General features: G+C 34.6%; 4 protein-coding genes and 2 pseudogenes across 6 annotated transcripts; 1 reads left to right on the forward strand and 5 right to left on the reverse strand.

Annotated features, from left to right (window-relative positions):
- Positions 1–38: 38 nt before the first annotated feature.
- LOC110415884 (Mitochondrial inner membrane translocase complex, subunit Tim44-related protein) lies at positions 39–4,652 on the reverse strand. The gene is made up of 12 exons (XM_021427649.2): positions 4,230–4,652; positions 3,862–3,902; positions 3,624–3,727; positions 3,432–3,512; positions 3,118–3,200; positions 2,491–2,542; positions 2,096–2,185; positions 1,803–1,871; positions 1,580–1,681; positions 1,024–1,092; positions 684–740; positions 39–277 (listed from the first exon to the last, which is right to left on the reverse strand). The coding sequence occupies exons 1-12, from the start codon at positions 4,313–4,315 to the stop codon at positions 191–193; spliced, it is 921 nt and encodes a 306-aa protein (XP_021283324.1). The 5' UTR covers positions 4,316–4,652; the 3' UTR covers positions 39–190.
- Positions 4,653–4,835: 183 nt separating this feature from the next.
- On the reverse strand, positions 4,836–9,083 carry LOC110415873 (sodium/hydrogen exchanger 1-like). Its single transcript, XM_021427631.2, has 14 exons — positions 8,737–9,083; positions 8,536–8,654; positions 8,165–8,262; positions 7,980–8,039; positions 7,835–7,881; positions 7,558–7,752; positions 7,004–7,050; positions 6,837–6,903; positions 6,531–6,631; positions 5,887–5,988; positions 5,627–5,765; positions 5,480–5,542; positions 5,316–5,399; positions 4,836–5,222 (listed from the first exon to the last, which is right to left on the reverse strand). The coding sequence occupies exons 1-14, from the start codon at positions 8,914–8,916 to the stop codon at positions 4,881–4,883; spliced, it is 1,644 nt and encodes a 547-aa protein (XP_021283306.1). The 5' UTR covers positions 8,917–9,083; the 3' UTR covers positions 4,836–4,880.
- A 3,088-nt stretch (positions 9,084–12,171) lies between these two features.
- LOC110415880 (non-functional pseudokinase ZED1-like) lies at positions 12,172–13,971 on the forward strand. 2 transcript variants are annotated; one of them, XM_021427645.2, is made up of 2 exons: positions 12,172–12,349; positions 12,769–13,971. In XM_021427645.2, the coding sequence occupies exon 2, from the start codon at positions 12,774–12,776 to the stop codon at positions 13,776–13,778; it is 1,005 nt and encodes a 334-aa protein (XP_021283320.1). In that variant the 5' UTR covers positions 12,172–12,349; positions 12,769–12,773; the 3' UTR covers positions 13,779–13,971. The 2 variants fall into 2 exon arrangements, with proteins under 2 accessions (XP_021283320.1, XP_021283319.1); XM_021427644.2 differs by having other exon boundaries at positions 12,174–12,349; positions 12,773–13,971.
- A 1,483-nt stretch (positions 13,972–15,454) lies between these two features.
- Positions 15,455–16,492, reverse strand: LOC149527309 (non-functional pseudokinase ZED1-like; annotated as a pseudogene).
- A 695-nt stretch (positions 16,493–17,187) lies between these two features.
- Positions 17,188–18,168, reverse strand: LOC110415872 (non-functional pseudokinase ZED1-like). Its single transcript, XM_089783457.1, has one exon. The coding sequence runs from the start codon at positions 18,166–18,168 to the stop codon at positions 17,188–17,190; it is 981 nt and encodes a 326-aa protein (XP_089639583.1).
- Positions 18,169–19,529: 1,361 nt separating this feature from the next.
- LOC110415881 (non-functional pseudokinase ZED1 pseudogene) lies at positions 19,530–21,354 on the reverse strand (annotated as a pseudogene). Its single transcript, XR_016351167.1, has 3 exons — positions 21,100–21,354; positions 20,793–20,896; positions 19,530–20,707 (listed from the first exon to the last, which is right to left on the reverse strand). The product of XR_016351167.1 is annotated as a non-functional pseudokinase ZED1 pseudogene (transcript).
- Positions 21,355–21,650: the final 296 nt, after the last annotated feature.

Here is a 21,650-nt window from a genome sequence, read left to right on the forward strand (position 1 = left end):
GCAAACTGCTAGCCATTATTACTCTTTAAAGAACTCACGTCAAAAATTGAGTAGAGCAAAATGAATAGAATACATGTATTATACTAATTGCATAAGTTACCAAACGACCAGCAAACAAAATTGGGTAAGAGTAAATTAATTATTAGTCATCAGCATGGCAAATATCGGTCTGCAGTCAATAATAGCTAGCTCACACTTTGATTCGCCCACAAAGACGCCAGTAAGCCCCAGGATGAAAGAGAGACTTCTCAAACACCCAGATATCACGGACAAGGACCTGGCGAAACACAGAGAAGCAAGAATTACATGCAAAACTTATGCAGATGAGACAGCGCTTGAAAAACAAGAGCAGTGATACATGAATACACCAATGCAAGTGAATAGCATATCATCTAAGTAAAGACATGACTCTGTGAATGCCTTTCGTTCCACACGGTTGTTTCTGTTATGTGCATTTTGTTTATATAACATAACCTTCTAAGTTGGTTAATTGCAGAATCTTCAAGTATCTAACTGACCAATCTAAATTAACCCTCAAGAGATTCCTAACCACTTAGACTTTTAAAATTCTTATATAAAATAGTTAGAATATTGCAACAAATTAAATCAATCAAAAGGAGATCCACTATAAAGAGGAAAGAATCAAGAGTCTATGTCATGCTAATATTACTAACAATCAATACCTCCTTAGTTTTATCTCCGGCAACAACAGCACCTTTTGAATCATATGCTTCAAATTTCTGCCAAAACAACAGAGACATTATCCAGGTCAACCAATGACCATACTTATATCTATTAGAGGAAATTAAGAAGTGGTCTTCTACAATTGTTGCTGTGCATCAATAATAAAGGAAAAATTTTGGCCAAGAAACAACAAAATATAAAATTGTCAGTCATGTTAGGTATAGCTGCAATCTTGCTTGAGCAGACTGGGTGTGCTTTAAACAGGTTCATCAATATGTATAAACATGTAATGTGCCGCCAAACAAAGATTTAGAGGAAGTTAAAGTAGAGTCAGTTTACCTGCTTAGACAGAAACTCAAGAGTAAGTTGTATGAAAGCTTTATTTATGTCATTCTTATCAACACCAATCTGTAATATACAATCATCAGACGGCAGGCCATTAGTTAAAATAAAACAAAGGTCTGTCAATTAATTAAGATCAGGGTTTCATATCTGTGTGTTTCCACTCTTTTCACAGAAGCATCTTTATGATACAAAAAGCATAGGAAATCCACCATAGTACAACCTTATCTGAAAGGTCCCATTCCACAGGTTATATAATATGAAATGCATTCATAAACAAACAAAGCCATTTCCAACCACAATGCATAGATAAATTATTAAAGAAAAGTATCAACTACTACTGCAATTTTGAGAGTTCATGGCAATTGAAAATAATCAAACTGAAACGCCATATAACATTTCTTTCTACCACACACACATAGCAAGCATGGTTCAGCAGCTTTTGTCTGATCATCCTGATCTGAGTTTTTCTATTTAGTTCATAGAAAAGTAAGACTTCAAATACAACATGGGGAAGATCAACACCAAAACAAATGATAAGTTGGATGCTAACCAGTCGAGCTCGCAAAGTTCGTATTTTAACAATAGGTTCAACCATCTCCCAGTAAACCTGACTCCAGACAGATTCCCTTTTCTTAATTTCATTCTTGAGTGCCTATTAGAAGTCAAAGAATGTATCAAGAACAATAAGTATAAATTAATACATGCAATAGAATTAAACATAAAATTCTTAGAGAAGCAACAGCATGACAGCATGTAAAGGAATAGAACCCTACAGAGAACATATTCTCCGTAACTGCTTTTCGTAATGTTGTTTTGTCACCATTCGCCATTAGAGAGTTTATCTGTGAGAAATGAGAAGTATTTCAGCATGGAGAGAAAGAACAGCAGTGGAAGTTTATGAGCAATACCACAAGAAAATATAAAATAAAGCAAATTGGCATATAGATTTCAGAACACCTTAGGTCGGTGCAACACCAACCACCCCTTCTCTTTCTCAGGCAATGATAACCACAAACCTAGGTGATGAACCTATTGCACAAATTTATAGTATTAGAATTATGCATACCTCCTTGAATAGTTCAACGGCCTCCTTATAGAACTGGTTTTTTGAGTATCCAGATCTCCTTAACTTGGAAATGGCATAGGCACTTTTGAGCTGCAAACAAGAATCTGGAACGTGACTTATTAGATAATGATACAGTGGATCTCTCTAAGTCCATATCTGCATTCCTACAATGCAATTTGCACATGATTCACATTACCATTATTCTGTACTTAGGGTATTAAAAGGAGGAGGAAGAAGGGAGATCTTTGGGGAAAACAAAAGTATAAAGCATGCAAGATGGCCAGCTGTTGTCACAAAAAGGATGGTCATCATGGCATCATAAAGCAAGGGTGTTTAAGACTATCCACTTGAGTTAGAACTTAGAACAGACTGTATAAAGCACGCAAGATGATTACCTCCGACTTGATATCATCTCTTGTTCTTCTCCAACCGCTTCTTGTGAAATATCTAATACACAAGAGATCAGAAGACAGCTGAGGGAATAAGTATATTCATGATCTATTTTACGAAGTGAGTTCAATTGGCAAGGCACTACAAGAACATAAGTCTAATGAGAATGAACCATGTGATTTTTACAATTCTACTACAAATTTTGCATCTTGAAGTTGGACTAATTCGCCCTCCTTTGATAGAAATCTTGCTTTTTCACTTTCACAGAATCGCATTACACATCCATGTTGGTAAGAGACATGGTGACCAGAACATTTTTGAACTTTCAGATGACCATAATAAATTGGCTTTCTTGAAAGCTATTAAACTGGTTCGCAGAAAAGCTATGTATTGAAATGACAGCCTCCCAATTCAATTTTACACATTTCCTTTTATCTGCATCTTCACATTAATTCTCAAAAAGAAACTTGACCATAAGGTTCAACAAAATAGACAGTTGACCTTAAATATAGTGCTATGGGCACTTTCGGAAAAATTCTTTTTAAACTAAGTTTGATGCTTTTGATTTAGTTAAAAACCCAAATTGCAATACCTATAGGCTTTGATAACAACTTCACAGAAATTAGACTAACCTCTTCCAAAATGAGATTGATTCGCCAGGTGCATAAGGTTCATAGACAAATCCAGGGCTAGTCATAGACACTTTAAGAGCTCCCTGCATTAAAAATAACATGAGCACAGGCGTAATTTACTTTGAACAACATGAATCATTGAATAATAAAACCCCATTTTAAATTCATCAATGGTCCAACTAAGAACAAATAAAAAAACATATATGCATACAAAATGTATGATAATGATCCACCATAAAGGAAACAACCACCTGTCCTAATCTAAATAGAAAGGTAGAAATTAGAGAATGGCCAGTTCAGAAGGTGTCACGCACCATTTGCCGTGCTTGTGCAGGGGCTTTCGCTTGTGTGCTTACAGACTTTTTGCCATTCAAAAAGATCAACAATTCAGCAGCCTAAAATCAGATTGGAAATAGATACCAATTAACTGCCTTCACAATCTAAAATCAGAAGGCCAACACAAAAAACAGTAAACTGACTTTGCATTTCACACTACATAATGTTACCATAGTAGAACGACGTGTCATCGTGTTTCTACAAGTCCAAGGAAGAGCATTATTATCTGTCCTATATAAGCAAGAAGAGATGCCACGGCCACTGAATTGAGGAACTGAGGACATGAAAACCACTTAAATGTATGATCTAAAGGAGCAGTCTTCTATGTCACAAATAAAAATACCTCATGAAATAAACTAAGCTTATGGGATTCAATAGAAATTGACAAAAAAAAAGAAGTTGTCTAACCATTTGAAATTCCTGTGAAATAGCTTCTAGAACTCCTGAGCCTGAAAAAGCAAAAATCTAAGCTTTAATACCAAAAAAATGGGAATAAGGAAAAACAAAATACCCTTTAATTGAAAAAGGGGATTCTTCTATTTACTATCGAATGTACCCCCGGTCTTCCTTCATTTTCCCAATAACCAAACAGAGCATTGTATAATAAGTTCTTAAGAATGTAAGACAAACCCAATGATCAAAAACACAAATAGATTTCCCTCATTTCAATAAATCTAAAGAAAAAAAAATCAAAACAGCTTCGAAAATTGAAGATTTTTCTTTCAATTTTTGAAGCACCCAAGATGGTAAATTCCGAGAAGGAAAAGAGAACTTACAGAAATGAAGAAGATTCTCGACGCTCAAAGGTTTGATAAAGAGAACGAATCGTGTTGAATCTTCGTAAAAGAGCCATCCTTTTCATCAAAATCAAACTTCAAATCCTCGAGAGTCTTTATTTGGTGCTGCTGATTCGAGAGTGAGAGAGAGGTTTTGTTTGAAATTCTTCCAAGGGTTTAAGGAGAAAGTATGTGGCACTACGCGGATGTATCAAGATCAATGCAGCATAAGCATTTTTGGCTTAATGGGCCTGCTGCTGCTAGCTATAAGACAATAATAATCTAATAAGTTTATAAATTACGGTCATTTAATTATTCAAGATTACTCAATAATATTAAAAATATAATTTAAGTTTTAATTTCTTGATCGGATCTTTCCTAATCCATACTCTTAACTGTAAATAAATTTCATTTTCAATCAAAATTTATCTTTTAATTTATTATAAATTGAAAAATTTTTAAATTTCGTAAATACATTATATTTTTCTCAAATTTATATAACAAAACTTTTGTGTTATGATTATTTCTTTTTTTTCCTAATTACATTGGCACTACTTTACAAAAATAATACTCATAAGACTTTATTGTGAGGCTTGGAAAAACAAATTAATAGAACATAATCAACAAATCAGAAAAATAGAAAATTTCTTTTTAATGCTGTGCTGAAGGTTCATCAGCTGCACCAGTGGGTGAACCAGGTACAAATGGAACAAATCCCCTTCCTCCAAAAACTGGTCTCATGAATCTGTCATCAAATTTTCTCCACAAGTAGTGGACAGTCCATGTAGGGTGAGTCATTAGCAACCTCAAACTACTTCTCTTGGGGACTGCTGGTGGTGGTTGATTCTCTGCCAAGTCACTTGGTTCACCATTCTCAATGAACAGGATTCTTAAGTCTTCCAGGCTAGGGATATCAGTAGCATCTGAGATGTTGGGTTTTGCATGTCTTAGCAGCACTGCTTCTATCAAAGGCTTGGTTATGGAACCAAAGACCTGTTGGAGAACAGGAAAATCCCCATATCAATGTTCCTGACAGGACAAGTTCAACATGTTGCAGAAAAACAGGATGTTAAACTAATAACTTACCACTGTACTAAACAGGACTACAATTATGGTAGAGGTGATCATCAGTGCTGAATCATGTGTCGATGAATCCTCAGAGTTCGAAAACTGCAGTTGAGTATGTTAAAATCAACAAAGAAAGCAGCAAATTAAGTTGATAAACTAAAATTAGGAGTATGACAACTCACCTGGTTATAAGACAGTGCAATGGTAACTGCACCTCTCATGAGGCCTGCCCACCACATTATAAACTGAGAATTCAAAGAGTTAGCAAAGTTTTGGAACAGAAACTGTTTGACAATGGCTAAAAATGCTTGGATGGTTGCAATTATCACCTGTTGTCTAAACTCAATCTTTGTACTGTCTCGTTTCCGAATACAGTTTATGAAATTTGCCAGAGGGTACACAAATGCTGCCCTTCCAACCAACACCAATGCAAACAGTGTTGAGCTGACAGCAAGAAAAGTTGCTGCGCTGAATCCAGATTATATGATGCAAGTTAGAATCATAAGATATTCTAGCTGCTCACTCAACCAACTTCCATACTTAGCAACTGAGTATTTGATCAAATGATACATCAGAAAGAGAAAATTACCCTGCACTGCTGGCTTTCCATTTGTCAATGTCCAAGGCATCCATGCCGACATATAGGAATATAAATGTTTCTGCAATGAATGAAATTGTTGCAAATGCATGCCTGAAATCATCAACCAGTATAAGGAATGAGGATTAAAGCATCTCATAGGAAATCCATCAAACTCGTTCAACCTCTATCCCTAGCACATATCAGAACCATTGGCCAGAGGATAATATTAAGTTGCAGCAACTAATCACTTGCCAGAATATCAGTTTTAAGGTTCGAGATCATCCTAAATTGAAGTCGAACATGTTCTTTAAACCCATCCAAATGCAATGTCTAAGAATTACTTAATATATTCATGGACTGAATAGAAATTTTAAGACTATTCTGGTACATAAATGAAAGTGCATATGCGTTTATGCCCATGCCTTTAGACCAACAGGGCAGGTTAGATAGAATTTGCAGCAAAGCCTCTAATATAGTGACGCATTCTCAAATTTATGTTCTCTCACTTGTTACCAAACTATTAAACCAAACAAATTTACTAGGACAATTTTAAAAATCTTCCATACTGATTAACTATCAAGATTTGGTGACAGTTATGCTCAAAGATGCATCTTCAAATATCAGGGAAGAAAAGAAAAAGAGAATGCTCTTACTTTGTTGTTACCCTTGAGCTTTCAGTAACATTATGCCATGTGTAGTGTGACATGACAATGCCACAGAAGAAAATTGTCAAAATCCCACTGAGACTCAGTAGCTGCAAGAAGAAATAAGTTTATTGCCTTTAAGAAATCCACTGCCAAGTCATGATTTGCAGAGATAACCCATCTGTAATGCTAGATTTGAATCCAATTCTTAGACATGCTTTCCGGTGGCAATTTCATTGTGATTTTTTCTTTCTACAAAAGCAAAAGAAAAGGAAATGGAATCAAGAGATGATTTTCATATTCTCTTATTTGTACCTCAGCCAACATATATGACAAATAGGCCATGATCATCATGAGAGCAACCTCCCGGTCTGTTGAATGCCTATATTTTAAGAACGGCAAGGGAATTATCTCATTGTTCTAGAACAACTTTTAGTAACAAAAGCTTCAACAAATGGCTGAAACAGGGTACTCCTTCATACCTTCCAAAGTAAAGCGTTTTTATGATAAAAGCACTTAAAAGACCAGCCTGAAACATCAGAATGGAAGCATGTTAGCATATATTGAAGCCTTATCAAGCCCCCTCAAAGTACTGACTTCAAATTTAGCATGAAATAAGATAAACTTGTGAGGCTGATTTGGCTTTCTGACTCTGGCTAATGCTCAAAGTCCTAACCAGGGAAATTTTGGACTTCGAATGAGGCATTGTTGCACAAATAAACACCAGATCGCTTGTTAAGGTCATCTATCTGAATAACAGTAAAGGAAGAATCTTGTTCTTGTCTGGAAGAAAAAAGAAATTTCAAGAGATGGACTTAGCCTAGATCTCACTGTAAGAAAAAGAAAAAACTTGCTCTTGCTTTTTGATAATCTAGTATGCAATTCCTCAATCATCTTCTACCCTTGCCATCATCTCATCCTCAAAGCATCCGAAAACCCCATCCTCCTAAGACATATAGAAAATTAAAAGGAAGACAGCATACATATTCATTGAAAAATCTCTCAGTAATTTAAGCAACCAAACTTGATGACTTACTACTATACCAAGAATGGTACTGGTGAAGAAGAGGTAAAGAAAGGTTCCCAACAGTTTCAATGATATTGTGGCATCAATGTTGTTGAAATCAATTGATTGGACCGAATAGAAAAGCACAATAGAAGTAGCATCATTCACTACTCCCTCCCCAAACACAACACTGTAGAGGAAGGGTGTTTCATCTTGACTGAGAACCTTTAACAACAAGAAACAATTCATAGATTAGTGTCATAGCAAATATGTGTTTAGGCAAACAGTAGAACTGTATCAAACATACCTGCAATGTGCACACAGAATCAGTTGCTGACAATATGGCACCAACAGCTGCATTAGGAAACTGAAACTGTCAGTACTGGAGAATCAATATGCAGCCGGCAGCATATCAAAGGAAGAATTGTGAATTATTATATCACTTATATCACCTAAGTAATCTTGAGTATTCAGGGATGTCACACCGATTCTCTTGAACAGCAAAATGGCACCTGCAAAGTTTCCAAGAAAATATCGGATAACATAATTAGTAAGCTATTAATCTGTATATGTATAACTATGAGGAATTCCAGGATTGACATTCCTGGTAACTAGTAAAGAGACCAGTAGATCTTACCTAGTGATATGAGGCAGAATGAAATTACTGTACCAAATATTCCAAACATCAATATTATTGTGAAATTCTTGAAAAACTGCTTTTTCTTGACCTGGAATCTGCAGCCAGAATTTCAAAAATTCAGAGACCAAGAACTGATTCCAATATTCATTTATGTGACTTTATTTTCCCTAGAAAAACTTATTGAAACAACATATTAACCGCAAAAAATCTGGATCCCACCTCCCAGGTTCAATTAACATAAACCCCAATTGGAAAATAACTTGTTTTGCAGCAAAGATATCAAATTCCATCCAATTTTAGCTTCAACGCATTGGTTGCAACCCATCAAAGTCACCATAAAAGATTGAAATGATCACAGAAGACCTTACCCGGCATTGAAAATTATTGGAGGAAGCAAGTAAAGGAAGAACAAGTCCTCACTAAACACTAGAATCCGCGAACTAGTGCCTTTACTCACTAACAGCACCACAGCTCCAGCACAAAAACCCTACAGCCAAACCACACAAAATCAATCACAATTCTACCAAAACAATCACCATTCAAGCTAGAATAAGAACAACTTTACATACCAAAAGAAGTGCTGTGATAGATTCATTAGCCCACCGGTTCTCTTCGAGTAGATGTCCTATGATGATACAAGCACAGAGAAGTGAAAAGAAGACAGTAAGTGCAATGATGGTGCTAGTACTAAGAAAATCTGATGAATTCTGGACTGCTGAAAGATGTGGCATAGGATCAAAGGTGGACATGTTCGAGGGTCTGTAGATGAAATTTACATTCACAAAAGTTGGTTTTTCGATAGATTGGAATAAAGGGCATTTGACTTATAAAAAGGAAGCTCAGATGAGGTCTGCAGTGACGGCTAAGATCAAGGATTCATTTGAGTTCTTACAGATAGTTTCGCCCTGTCTTTTGAAAGCTACAGTTGGAGGGAAGACTGGTAGGTACTGTGGGGATTTGTTTCATAATTTACTATCTTCCAGATGGCGCAAAAAAAGCAGCCACGTGGAATTGAACTGATTGCCATGCATTTTCATTAATATTTAATATGGTGAAAGTAACATTATGTCTTCACTCTTCTTGTAATTCTCTCTTTAAGTTTAGGAAAGGAATGATTTGATATCTACCTAATTTAATTAAGATATTATGTAAAAAAGTTTTTTTAATTTATTTAAAAAAATTTAAATACTGTTTTATTTTTTATTATATTAAATTAAATAAATTATTATAATTAATAATTACATTATAATATTTAGCTCATTGATACATTATTTCTGTCTACAAAACAAAACTCGAATCTTTCTTTTAATTATAAAAAAAAATTATTATAATTAATAATTAATTAATTATCTTTAATTAAAATATTAAAAAGTTGGTTTGTTTTTGGTGTAGCAAAAGTCCAAAAGTGGAATAACCCCGTGAATTTGTGGCATCATGTCAAGAATTCACTGATGGACACAAGGTGAATAAGTTGAGTTCACCAGCAGGAGATCGGATCGATACTCCCAAGGTGTGCGCTTGGTTGAATACGGCCGTTCGCTGGCGCCTTGTGAAGGGATATTTTATTTCTTGTTTGTAAAAATCTAAAATGCTCGAGACTAAGAAACAAGAGAAGAAGGTGCATCCAGTGAGGCAGTCAAACACGGCAATATTACATGCATGCATGTTAGCCAGCCAATTGTGGATTAATCATGGGCCACAAGATTAAAGCTTAAAAGTCAAGCCTCCTTTTGCAATGATTAAATCCTAGTTTTTCTTTTATTGTTTTTTTTGGTATTTATTGAGAATTAAATCATAGTTAATTGCCCTTAAATTAATAATGGTTGCATGATCAACCATCATAGAGATCATGGACAATGAGATCTCCTCTATATCTTAAATAAGCTCATAATATGACTTTCAATGCTATATAAATACAATGGGACATATAGTTTATAATATTTATAAAAGACTTTAATTAGAATTTTACTATTAGGAAATAAATTTTACGACATGTATTTATAGTACAATATTATGAACTTCACGTCAATAAGAAATGAAATAATTTTAAATATATAAATATAGATTTTTTTTAATTTATTCAATATGTTTTTAGGTTGAAAACGGAAACTATTGAACAATCAATCTCTAAGGAATACATGGAGTAACTTTATGAATGTCTTAGCTGTTATGCCGCATTAGTTATGGTTGGTCAGTTTTTCAATTTTTTTTTTGTGCAGCTAAGGTAACGTTTGTTGTGAAGAAAGTAAAAACACATTCCTTGTAATGTGTCCAATTAAATTACATTGTAGTGTTTGTTTTACAACAGACCACTGCAATGTAAGATTGCAATGCAATTACATTGCATTGCACTTTGCAATATTCTTAAACACATTTTTACTCTTCAATTTTATTACTTTATTAAAAATATTTTATAATATTATAATTAAAATAAAATATATAATATAAAAAATCAAAAATTAAAATAAAATAAAATATAAAAATTAAAATTTATATAATATAGGTAAAATAAATTAAAATAAAATATATATAATAAAAATTATATTAAAAAATAAAAATAAAATATATAAAATTTAATAATAAATAAAAATAAAATATATGACATTAAAAATATATTAAGAGATGATATATATATAAAAATTAATAATAAAAATATAATATATTAAATTTATATTTTAATATCTAGAGTAATTTTAAAAAATTAACATTAATTCACAGCAAAATACTTTAAATCAATACTGTAATGTTATTTTATCATTTTAATATTATTTTTTGTATACCAAACACTGTAATGTTATTTTCTCTTAATAATTTTCAATCACATTACTTTAATTAATGTATTGTAAAACACCAAACGCACCTAAGTGCTATTTTTGCGAACCTACCAATTCATCATGATTTATTGCTTTATTGAAATATTTGATCTACAATTTCAACTAACCGATTGCTTTCAACATAGATATGTAAAACCATCAAGGCAGGAGAACTTGTCACTTGGGCGAGGCCAATTCTGAGAGACAAAGACCGCTGTAAGAGCTTGCTGATCTAAGGCTTGGAGGGAAGTCCCCGAAGGAAGATTAATTTTGTACCGGTTTGCACAACTGCAACCGCTTGTGTTGCTCCTGAGGCAAGTCCAAGGCCCACAATGGGTGAAGTGGTTCAGTCATTAAAAAAGGTGCAACGTGTTACAGAATATCAGGATTCAATGTTAACCATTTCCAACAACCGGCTTAACCAGAAACAGTCCTCCACTGCCTCTGAGTCTGATAAGACACCGTCAATGTTCTCTTCGGGTCCTCACTCTGGTCTGAGTACCCTTGACAATGACAACTTTTTACGGACAGCAGTTTCCTCTGAAGATCTTCATGAAGGACGATGAACACTTTGAAGAGAGATATAATCAACTGGAAGCCTTCCTTCAGTTGAAAGCTCATCACAACCCAATACACCAGTGATAAATTTTCTTAATAGGAAGTGGTAAATTTGAAATAGGATTTTCGAAGGTGTCATAGATTTTGTAATTTGGATAAATGGGGAAGGGTGCTTCTTGCTGTCCTAATTGTTGTACCACTGCTAAGTTTTCCCTCATGCAATGGTCGTTGAAATTTTGTACATATGCCTTGTAGCTAGTTCAATTGCATTAGCTTTCGATTTCGAGGGTTTATATTAAACTTTTTTTTATGGGTTAAAAAAAAAAAAATTTTGCGTAGTTCAATATAATAATTTTTTAATTGAGTTTTAATTCTTTTCTGTAACGACAAGAACAACCTATTCACTAATTTAGAACTTAATAAATAATTTCAATGCTTGATTTAAATTTAAGTACTCTTAATTACCTCTAAGACTTGGAATAACTTTGATCGTAGAGGATTGGAATAGGACTCTGTCAATCTACCTTGTCTTTGAATCAATTAATTACCAATTAATTAAGGAAGCTGCCTAGTCTTGGTGATGGAAACTTCCTGTGACCCAAGTTTGTATCATGACTTTGCATTTTATCTCAAGTATAAAACTACTGGTGGGATATTTGTCTGTTGACCTGGAAGATTTGTATATGTGCAGGCAAAGAAACTGCTGCAGGTTTTCATTGCATCAAATTTGGTTCAATTTGGAAGATTGATTCTCTGAGTAATTGGATCTTGTGCTTCCTTTGTATCTTGATTTAATATTCAAACTTGCCAGGTGCATTTCTCTTCTTCCCTTCATGTTTTCGTTTTTGCTTTTCAGCTATTTACTTCACTTTTATCGGTTCCATACATCTTTTTCTTTTATGGATAAATATTTCAAACTCTCTGATTTCCAGCTACATATTCAGGATCCAAGGTCTTTACTACTGCAGCATCAGTGATCTGTTAGCTTTTGATTAGTTTGATTGTTATGTGTCAAACTGAAACATAATTTTTTTTTTCCTTCAGAAAGCAGCAAAAGAAAATAAAATTGAAATGATAGGTTATCCCATATGGAAAGGAAATATGTATTTACATTGCAATTTGTTGATTTCATTGTTTATTTTCAATCAATTTTCGTTTTACCTTTACATGATTTTGTACATACTTGTTTATTATCATGTTTGTAGAATTAATATAAAGTTCCACTCTTAGTCAGGATGATTGCATGTTTGAAAGTGAAGAGACATGAAGATGAAGAAGAAGATGGTCAGACATTTTTCTCAAAAAATGGAGGGGTTCTATTAGAGGAGCTTGTTGCCTTCTGTGATGGCAAATCTAATCCTATTCGTCATTTCTCTGCAAAAGAGCTTCTGAGAGCAACAAACTGCTGTGATGCACACCAGATTTTTGTGCAAGATACCCTTTACAAATTGTACAAAGGCTCTCTAAAGGACCGTCCAATTTTAGTGAAGAAGTATGACTCTAGATGCAGTTTTTTTGAGGTAAACCCGTACAAAGATATTGCCATCGGATCACAAATGAGTGTTCACAAGAATGTTTTAAAAGTTATAGGTTGCTGCTTGGAGACCGAAATACCAACTATAGTGTATGAATTTGCTGGCACAAAGAGACTCTCCACATGTATCTCTGCTGCTAATGTTCAGCCTCTACCATTGAAATGCAGGTTGAAAATTGCAATAGGTTTAGCAAATGCAGTTGCATATCTCCACACTGCATTTTCTAGACCAGTTATCCATCGAGGTATTAACTGCTCAAAAATCATATTGGATGAGAACAATGTTCCCAAACTCATTGACTTTGGACTATGTATATCTATTCCTGAAGGGCAATCGCACGTAAAGAGGGCTATTATAGGGACAACAGGGTGGTGGGTTCCACCTGAATATTGGGCTAGGGGTTATATAACAGAGAAGGTTGATGTTTATCAGTTTGGATTGTTTCTATTTGAGCTTTTAAGTGGGCAGGGGCTAGCTTACTTACCAATGGATGATACACTTGATATTGGAGAGCTCTCCTTTGAAAAGTTCATTGATGCTGTTGATAGTATAATAGAAAATGAAGGAATTGATCAGGAGCAGTTGTTGAATGTTGGAACACTTATCAATAGATGCACCTCTTATGATGAAGAAAAGAGGCCAACAATGATTGAGGTTGGCAGAGAACTCAAGCAAATTGATCAGTCTTTTACATCACCTTGTTAGCCTAGCCCTATTTGGCTGTACTTTTTCTCAATAGTTGCTGAAAAAAATCCTATAATAAGTACCTTTGTATTTGCTTGATTGGCCACTACTAAATGTCCTACACAAGTTTTTATTATCCTGTGAATACATATTAGCAGAAGTTGTCTCCTGCAGATGTGTATTCCTCTGTTAATTTGATTAATTGTTAAAGTTTTGTGTAGTGTGATGCTTCATTTGTTCATTGAAAATGTAAGTTTTTCATTTAATCCAAAATTAAACAAGAATAAAAGTGAACAATTTGTTGTTGCAAGTATACCACACTGCTAGTCCTCTTACTTTGCATTTATTGAGGGATTCCAAAGAACAATTTGTCCATTTTGATGATCTTTTATCTTTGTACAAATGCATCAATGGAGGAAACATGTTGTTTCACCATTTGCTTTAAGCTTGCAGCCAGCAGCTCCTTTCAATATATATATATAGCATCTTCATTTTAAATTTCTTTTGGCATGTTTTTCAACGCTCATTAGTGCTGTTCAATGGCAAAGAAAACCATCAGGAGCAACCACCCAGAGTAAACAATTAAGTGCTAGGCATATCAAAAATTGCTTTGGGACAAGGAAACTCAAGTATGAATAGTTCTGAGTGAAGCACAACTTTGGCAAACAGATCATGTTTCATCAGGGTTTGAATCTATAATTGCAGTAAAGGAGAAAAGAGGAATTTCCACTGAGTCATCAATTTGCTTCATTTCCAACCACCAATAAGACCTTACATTATAAAAATTTAATGTTGTAAGACTAAAAAGTCATGCAATTACTGAAGAGAACTTCAAGGAAGCTGTCCAAGCCTTTGTGATGGGAAACTTCCTGTGACCCAAGTTTATGTCATGACGTTGCATTTTATCTCAAGTATAAAACTACTGGTGGGGAATTTATCTGTTGACCTGGAAGACTTGTATATGTGCAAACAACAAGCAACGAAAGGGCGGATTATTATGCTAAAATGGGAGTGAATAGAACAAATGAATTGTTATGTGTTTATCCTTGATTGTGTGGATATGACAGTGTGCATGGGGGGACACCCTCACTTGTGTTTTGAGAGTATGGTATTATGATTCTGCTTCCTGGGGATAATCTATTATACGTTGTCTGTGCTTTCCAATGCTAGAGGGAGTTTAGACCTTATCCTGTTGTCAACTGGAAGCAGCGAAGAGTTCATGGAGATGTAAGAGGGGAAAAGAGCCCAGCAGATCATCTTTACTTCTCTAACTTGTTCTGCATTTTGAGAGACGCTATGCTAGACATCTGGTCTGGCTGTAATGTTTGTTTTCCTTTGTTAACATCGCCTCCATGATTAGGGAGTTTTGTTGCAAGGGATGTATAGTTCACAGGGTATTGACTCGGCTGTCTTTCTGTAAGCCAGTCAATCACAGTTTTCTGACTGTTAAATCTCAGCTGAATATGGTCTTTTTTTATGCAAACGAGTTCTTCTTTCTGCAATGAATCAAAGTTAACTTTCAGAAAAAAAATAAAAGTTTTCATTGCATCAAATTTGATTCAATTTGATACTAGTGGATACTCTGCTCATCAGTCATTCCCTAAAATTAATGGATGCATATTTATTCAGTGTAGTAAATTGACTTACCCTTGAGATTTAAAAAATATAAAAAAATTTATTGAATTAATTAATATACATTACAGCAGAGACATGAAAGCCTCACTATAGCTATTGAGCATGTAAACCACAACAATCATCCACCTGGAATTTTATTGAATCCAATGGAATGGATACATGAACACGAGTTTTAAATTGGATTGAATAATCAAATTTAGTTAATATAAGAACAGGAGTCCAAAAAAATATGAGACCTATATATTAAACTGATAGAAGTGAAGTAAATAGCTGAAATAAATGGAGAAGCTTTATGAAGTTGCCTTAGCTGTTTTGCAACATCAGTTATCGTCGAATGGTCTTCTGGATTTTCCTGGGTGCAACTAAGTGCTATGTTTGCAAAAGCTAGCAATTCATCACGATTGATTCCTTCACTTGAAATATTTTGATCCACAATTTCAATTAACCTCTTGCTTTCAACATAGGACTGCACGAATTCTTCTACAATGGCATCCTCTGCAGCATAATATTGAGAAGCATTGTTCCTTCCAGTCAAAAGCTCAAACAATAGTCTGCCAAAACTATAAACAACAGCTTTTTCTTTTATTTTTGTACCTTCCCAAACTTCTGCTGCCATATGCCCTGTTATCCCTGAGATAGCATCTTCTACATGGGATTTGCCCTCTGGCATATGGCTATGGAGAGCGAGAACTCACTAATCTTAGCAACATAATTTGAATCCAATACTATTGATATCAGTGAAAGACCTCGGTGGATAATGGGTCTGGATAGAGCAGTATGGAGATATGCAACTGCACTAGCAACATCCATTGCGATTCTTATTCTAGATTTCCATGTTAATGGCTCAGGCTGCCCCTCATGAACTTCAAAGATACATTTCTCGAGAGTTTTTTCACCACCAAATTCATAAACAAGAACTGGATTTTGAGTCTCTAAGCATCATCCAATGAGTTTTCAAACATTCTTGTGAACACGAAATGAACATACCTTGCAATCTCTTGGTCAAAATTGTAACCATCTGTTGCTTTGCTCAGCTCCTCAGCAGAGAAAGTACGAATAGGATTACATTTACCATTACATAAGGCAATGTGTGTAATCATCGCCAAACATTTTGACACAAATTTAAAAAATCAAATGAAGCTGATTGATATTGAGCTTTAAATTTAAGATCTTTGTTTCTAAATTTAATTTATATACCAGCAATTTAATAATTGTAAGCAATCAGATTTATATTAAGTCTATGCCTTCAACTCGAACAAGCTAAACAACTAAACTGAGCCTTTGATGGAGCCTGGAAGATTGCCAATTTGAGTTTATTTTCAATTTGTGATGGACCAGTGGCCTTAAAAAATGCAATGAATTATTTCTCAATTTGAGTTACTTTATTTTCTTGGTTGAATATCTGCAAATGTTCTGCGCAATGAACCTTGCCATATCCTTCTTTCAACCAGAAGAGAGTTCCAAGAAAGGAATTTAGAATTTTATTACCATAACAGTCTTCTCTAGCTGCTTCAGATGAAATTGTTATCTCTAAATCAAACAGATTTAAAAGAACTAGTAAACTAATGAATTTTGATAGTAAAATGCTAAAATCACAACCATACTTTTGTTTGACTTAATTTTCATTTCCCTAGTGGAGCAACTCACTGACTTTCTTAAAACAACATAATCTTACAAGCAAGTCCAGGTTCATAAATAGATGGCTTTGGGTCTGGGGACCTATGCATACTAATACAAGTACAGCTTACAAGATTTTTTTAGCTACTGAGTAATAATATAGCTAAATGGGACTAGGCTAACAAGGTGATGGAAAAGACTGATCAATTCGCCTAGGTTCTTTGGCAACCTCAACCATTGTTGGCCTCTTTTCTTCATCATAAGAGGTGCATCTAAGGATAAGTGTTGCAAAATCCTGCAACTGCTTCATATCAATTCCTTCATTTTTTATTCTACTATTGACAGCATTAACGATCATTTCAACATGCTTCTGATCACTATAACGTGTCGCAATATACAAAACTGTCTGGTATCCACTTAAAAGCTTAATTAGAAGCAATCCAAACTGAAAAACATGAACCTTCTCTGTTATATAACCTCTAACACAATATTCAGGTGCAACATGCAATGATCTCCGTGTAAGGGGATCCTCTATGTCTGATTTCCCTTCAGGAATAGATATGCTCAGTCCAAAGTCAATGAGTTTGGGAACATTGTTCTGATCCAAAATGATGTTTGAGCAATTAATATCTTGATGGATAACTGGTCTAGAAAATGCATTGTGGAGATATGCAATTGCATTTGCTATACCTATTGCAATTTTCAACCTGCATTTCCATGGCAGTGGCTCAACATTAGTAGTAGAGATACATGTGGAGAGGATTTTTGTGCCAACAGATTCATATACTGTAGTTGGTCTTTCGGTCTCCAAGCAGCATCCTATAACCTTTAAAACATTCTTGTGAACACTCATTTGTGATCCAATGGCAATATCTTTGGTTGCTAAATCACCCCAACGACAGTAGTTGCCATACTTCTTCACAAAAATTGGACGGTCCTTCAAAAAGCCTTTGTACAGTCGATAACCAGCATCTTGCACAATAATCTGGCGTCCATCATAATAGTTTGTTGCTCTCAGAAGCTCATTTGTAGAGAAATGACGGACAGGATTAGGTCTGCCATTACAGAAGGTAATAAGCTCCTCCAATAAAGCCCCTCCATTTTTTGTGAAAAATATCTGATTATCTTCATGTCTCTTCACTTTCAAACATGCAAACATCTTGCCTACGAGTGGAACTTTATATTAATTATACAAACAGGATAGTAAAGAAAAAGAAAACTGATTGAAAAAAAAATTCCCTATCTATATGGGATAACCTATTATTTCAGTTTTATTTTCTTTTGTTGCTTCCCAAAAGAAAAAAAAAACACTATGTTTCAGTTTGATGCATAGCAATCAAGGAAATAAAAAACTAACAGATCACTGATGCTGCAATAGCACGGACCCCGGACCCTGAATATGTTGTTTGAACCAGAGAGTTTGAAACATGAGTATTATATTTGGATTGAGTTAATCAAGGTTAGTTAATATAAGAACATGAGTCCAAAAAAAGAAAAAAAGATGCATTGAACTGATAAAAGAGAAATAAGTAGCAGAAAAACAAAAACGAAAACATGAAGAGGAAGAAGAAAAGTGCACCTGGGAAGTTTCAATAATAAATCAAGATAAAGGGAGCACAAGATTATCCAAGAACTCAGTCTTGCAAATTGAACCAAATTTAATGCAATGAAAAGCTGAGGCAGTTTTTGTTGCCTGCACATATACAAGTCTTCCAGGTCACCAGACAAATATCCAACAGTAGTGTTATACTTGAGATAAAATAGTGAGTGGTGACATAAAGTTGGGGTCACAGGAAATTCCCATCACAGAAAGGCTAGGCAGGCAGCTTCCTCCAACTTGTCTTCAGTAATTGCATGACTTTAAAGTCTTACAACAGATGTGAAAACAAGAAAATGAAACTAGAATTAATTCTAATTCTGTTTGAATGTAAGGTCTTCTTGGTTGTAGGAAATGAAGCAAATTGATTCAATGGAAATTCCACTTTCCCTTTTACTCCAATTATAGATTCAAAAACTGATGCAATGTCATCTCTTTGACAAAGTTGTATGGTTCACTCAGAATCAATTTTCATACTTGAATTTCCTTGTCCCCAAGAAATAAGGAGCTGCTTGGTGCAAGCTTAAAGCAATGGTGAAATAACATGTTTCCTCGATTTCTGCATTTGTACAAAGATAAAAAGATCATCAAAATGAACAAATTGTTCTTTGATTGGAATAAGTATTAAGAGGACTACCAGAGAAGTATGCTTGCAATAACAAATTGTTCACTTTTATTCTTCTTTAATTTTGAATTAAAAACCTGTTTAATAATAGTTGGAAAACTTCTTTTTTCAATGAAACAATGAAGCATCTCACTACGTAAAACTTTAACAATAAATCAAATCAACACAAGATACAACTTCTGCTCAAATGTATTCACCGTGCATCTATTAAGCTAACAATAATTTATTAATTAAGCTCTAATATTTTACTTATAATGGATGGAAAATGCCTTGAATTTTTCCAATAATTAGCCTTTAACAGTTTACATTTCCATTGGAGCAACCCACTGTCTTTCTTATCTTAGAACAACAGAATCTTACAGCCAGGCTAAGTTTCATATATCAGTGGCTTAGAGTCTGTGGAGCCATGCATACAAATACTACTACCGCATACAAGATTTTTGCAGCTACTGAGAAATAGTATAGCCAAATGAGGTTAGGCTAACAAGGTGATGGAAAAGACTGATCAATTCGCCTGAGTTCTTGGGCAACCTCGATCATTGTTGGCATTCCTTCATCAGAAGAGATGCATCTAAGGATAAGTGTTGCAAAATCCAGCAACTGCTCTGTTATATAAGTTCCTTCATTTTTTATTCTATTATCAGTAGCATTGATGAGCTCTTCAACACAAAGCTGCCCAAGATCCAGTGTTTCATGCTCCAACATTAAGTAACTTGCCTGCTGTCCACTCAAAAGCTCAATTAGAAGTATTCCGAACTGATAAACGTCAAACTTCTCTGTCATATAGCCTCTATCCCAATATTCAGGTGCTACCCACCATGTTCTTCCTCTAATATCCTCCTTTACATGTGATTGCCCTTCAGGAATAGATATACATAGTCCAAAGTCAATGAGTTTGGGAACATTGTTCTGATCCAATATGACATTTGAGCATTTAATCTCCCGATGGATAACTGGCCTAGAAAATGCATTGTGGAGATATGCAACTGCATTTGCTATACCTGTTGCTATTTTCAACCTGCATTTCCATGGTAGAGGCTTAACATCAGTAGCAGAGATAAATGTTGAGAGACTTTTTGTGTCATCAAATTCATATACTATAGTTGGTATTTGGGTCTCCAAGCAGCATCCTAAAACTTTTAAAACATTCTTGTGAACACTCATTTGTGATCCAATGGCAATATCTTTGGTCGCAAAATCACCCAATAGACTGTGATTGTCATACTTTTTCACAAAAATTGGGCGGTCCTTCAAAGAGCCTTTGTACAGCTTATAACCACGACCTTCCACAAAAATCTGGCTTGTATTATAGCAGTTTGTTGCTCTCAGAAAGCTCTTTTGCAGAGAAATGACGGATAGGATTAGATTTGCCATTACAGAAGGTAATAAGCTCTTCTAATAAACGCCCTCCATTTTTGGTGAAAAATGTCTGATTATCTTCACGTCTCTTCACTTCCAAACATGCAATCATCTTGTCTACATCATATTTACAAGTACTATTATGTTATGTTAAATATCATTTATCCAAAAAAATAAAAAAACCAAAGATAAGAAAGCTAACCTGGATTTGCTTGAGTTAGCCCTTTTTTATTACCTGTGATGGATTTTGTTTTTTCTGAGTTAATTTGCTTATAATTCGCTATTCCTTCCAAGACTTGTTCCTAGCTTCAAAAGATTCTTGAAGTTAAATACAGAAACAGAGGACTTATTCTTTCAGGGTAAAAGAATCAGTGTTAAATTGGATTGAGTCAATCAAGCTTAGTTAATATATGAACATGGGTCCAAAATAAAAGATGTAATCAACTGATAAATGAAAAAAGAAAAAGAAAAAGAAAAATGAAAACAAGAAGGGAAAAGGGAAAATGCACCTGGGAAGATGGAATAATAAATCAAAGAGAAAGGAAGCACAGGATCCAATAACTCAGAGAAATAATCTTCAAAATTGAACCAAATTTGGTGCAATGAAAACCTGCAGCAGTTTTGTTGCCTGTACATATGGAAGTCTTACAGGTAAACAGACAAACGTCCACCAACATATTATATCTGAGAAGGAATGCAAATGAGTTAACGTTGGTCACAAGGTAGGCAGCTTCCTTTTGACTTCTCTTCAGTAATTGCATGAGTTTTAGTCTTACAACTGATGGAAAAATGGTAAATGAAACTCAATTGATTTTGTTTGAATGTTAGGCCTTCTTGGCTGCGGGAAATGAAGGCAATTGACTCAATGGAAATTCCACTTTTCTCTTTTACTGCAATTATAGATTCAAGAACTGATCCACAAAACTGCTAGCTGACAACAGTGTTATTCAACCATGATGTTTGATTTAAGTCAAACCACTATTATTTAACTTTAGGCTACCTTTTGCAAGTTCTGAGAAAACCAAACAAGAATCAAACTGAACACTCATAGGAATTTTCC

The sequence above is a fragment of the Theobroma umbraticum genome, unplaced genomic scaffold (assembly GCF_002168275.2).
Source record: "Theobroma umbraticum cultivar Fairchild unplaced genomic scaffold, ASM216827v3 scaffold_147.0, whole genome shotgun sequence".
NCBI lineage: Eukaryota > Viridiplantae > Streptophyta > Magnoliopsida > Malvales > Malvaceae > Theobroma > Theobroma umbraticum.

Bases quoted from the DNA above. Each gene is read 5' to 3' on its own strand.
- LOC110415884 (XM_021427649.2), bottom strand. From the start codon at position 4,315: ATGAAAAGGATGGCTCTTTTACGAAGATTCAACACGATTCGTTCTCTT. The intron at 3,513-3,623 runs GTAACATTATGT...ATCTGATTTTAG, and splicing joins TGACACGTCGTTCTACTATG to GCTGCTGAATTGTTGATCTT. The intron at 1,872-2,095 runs GTATGCATAATT...CATTTCTCACAG, and splicing joins CCGTTGAACTATTCAAGGAG to ATAAACTCTCTAATGGCGAA.
- LOC110415873 (XM_021427631.2), bottom strand. From the start codon at position 8,916: ATGTCCACCTTTGATCCTATGCCACATCTTTCAGCAGTCCAGAATTCA. The intron at 8,040-8,164 runs GTAAGATCTACT...GAAACTTTGCAG, and splicing joins ATTCTGCCTCATATCACTAG to GTGCCATTTTGCTGTTCAAG. The intron at 7,051-7,557 runs GTAAGTCATCAA...CTGATGTTTCAG, and splicing joins GTACCATTCTTGGTATAGTA to GCTGGTCTTTTAAGTGCTTT.
- LOC110415880 (XM_021427645.2), top strand. From the start codon at position 12,774: ATGATTGCATGTTTGAAAGTGAAGAGACATGAAGATGAAGAAGAAGAT.
- LOC110415872 (XM_089783457.1), bottom strand. From the start codon at position 18,168: ATGTTTGCATGTTTGAAAGTGAAGAGACATGAAGATAATCAGATATTT.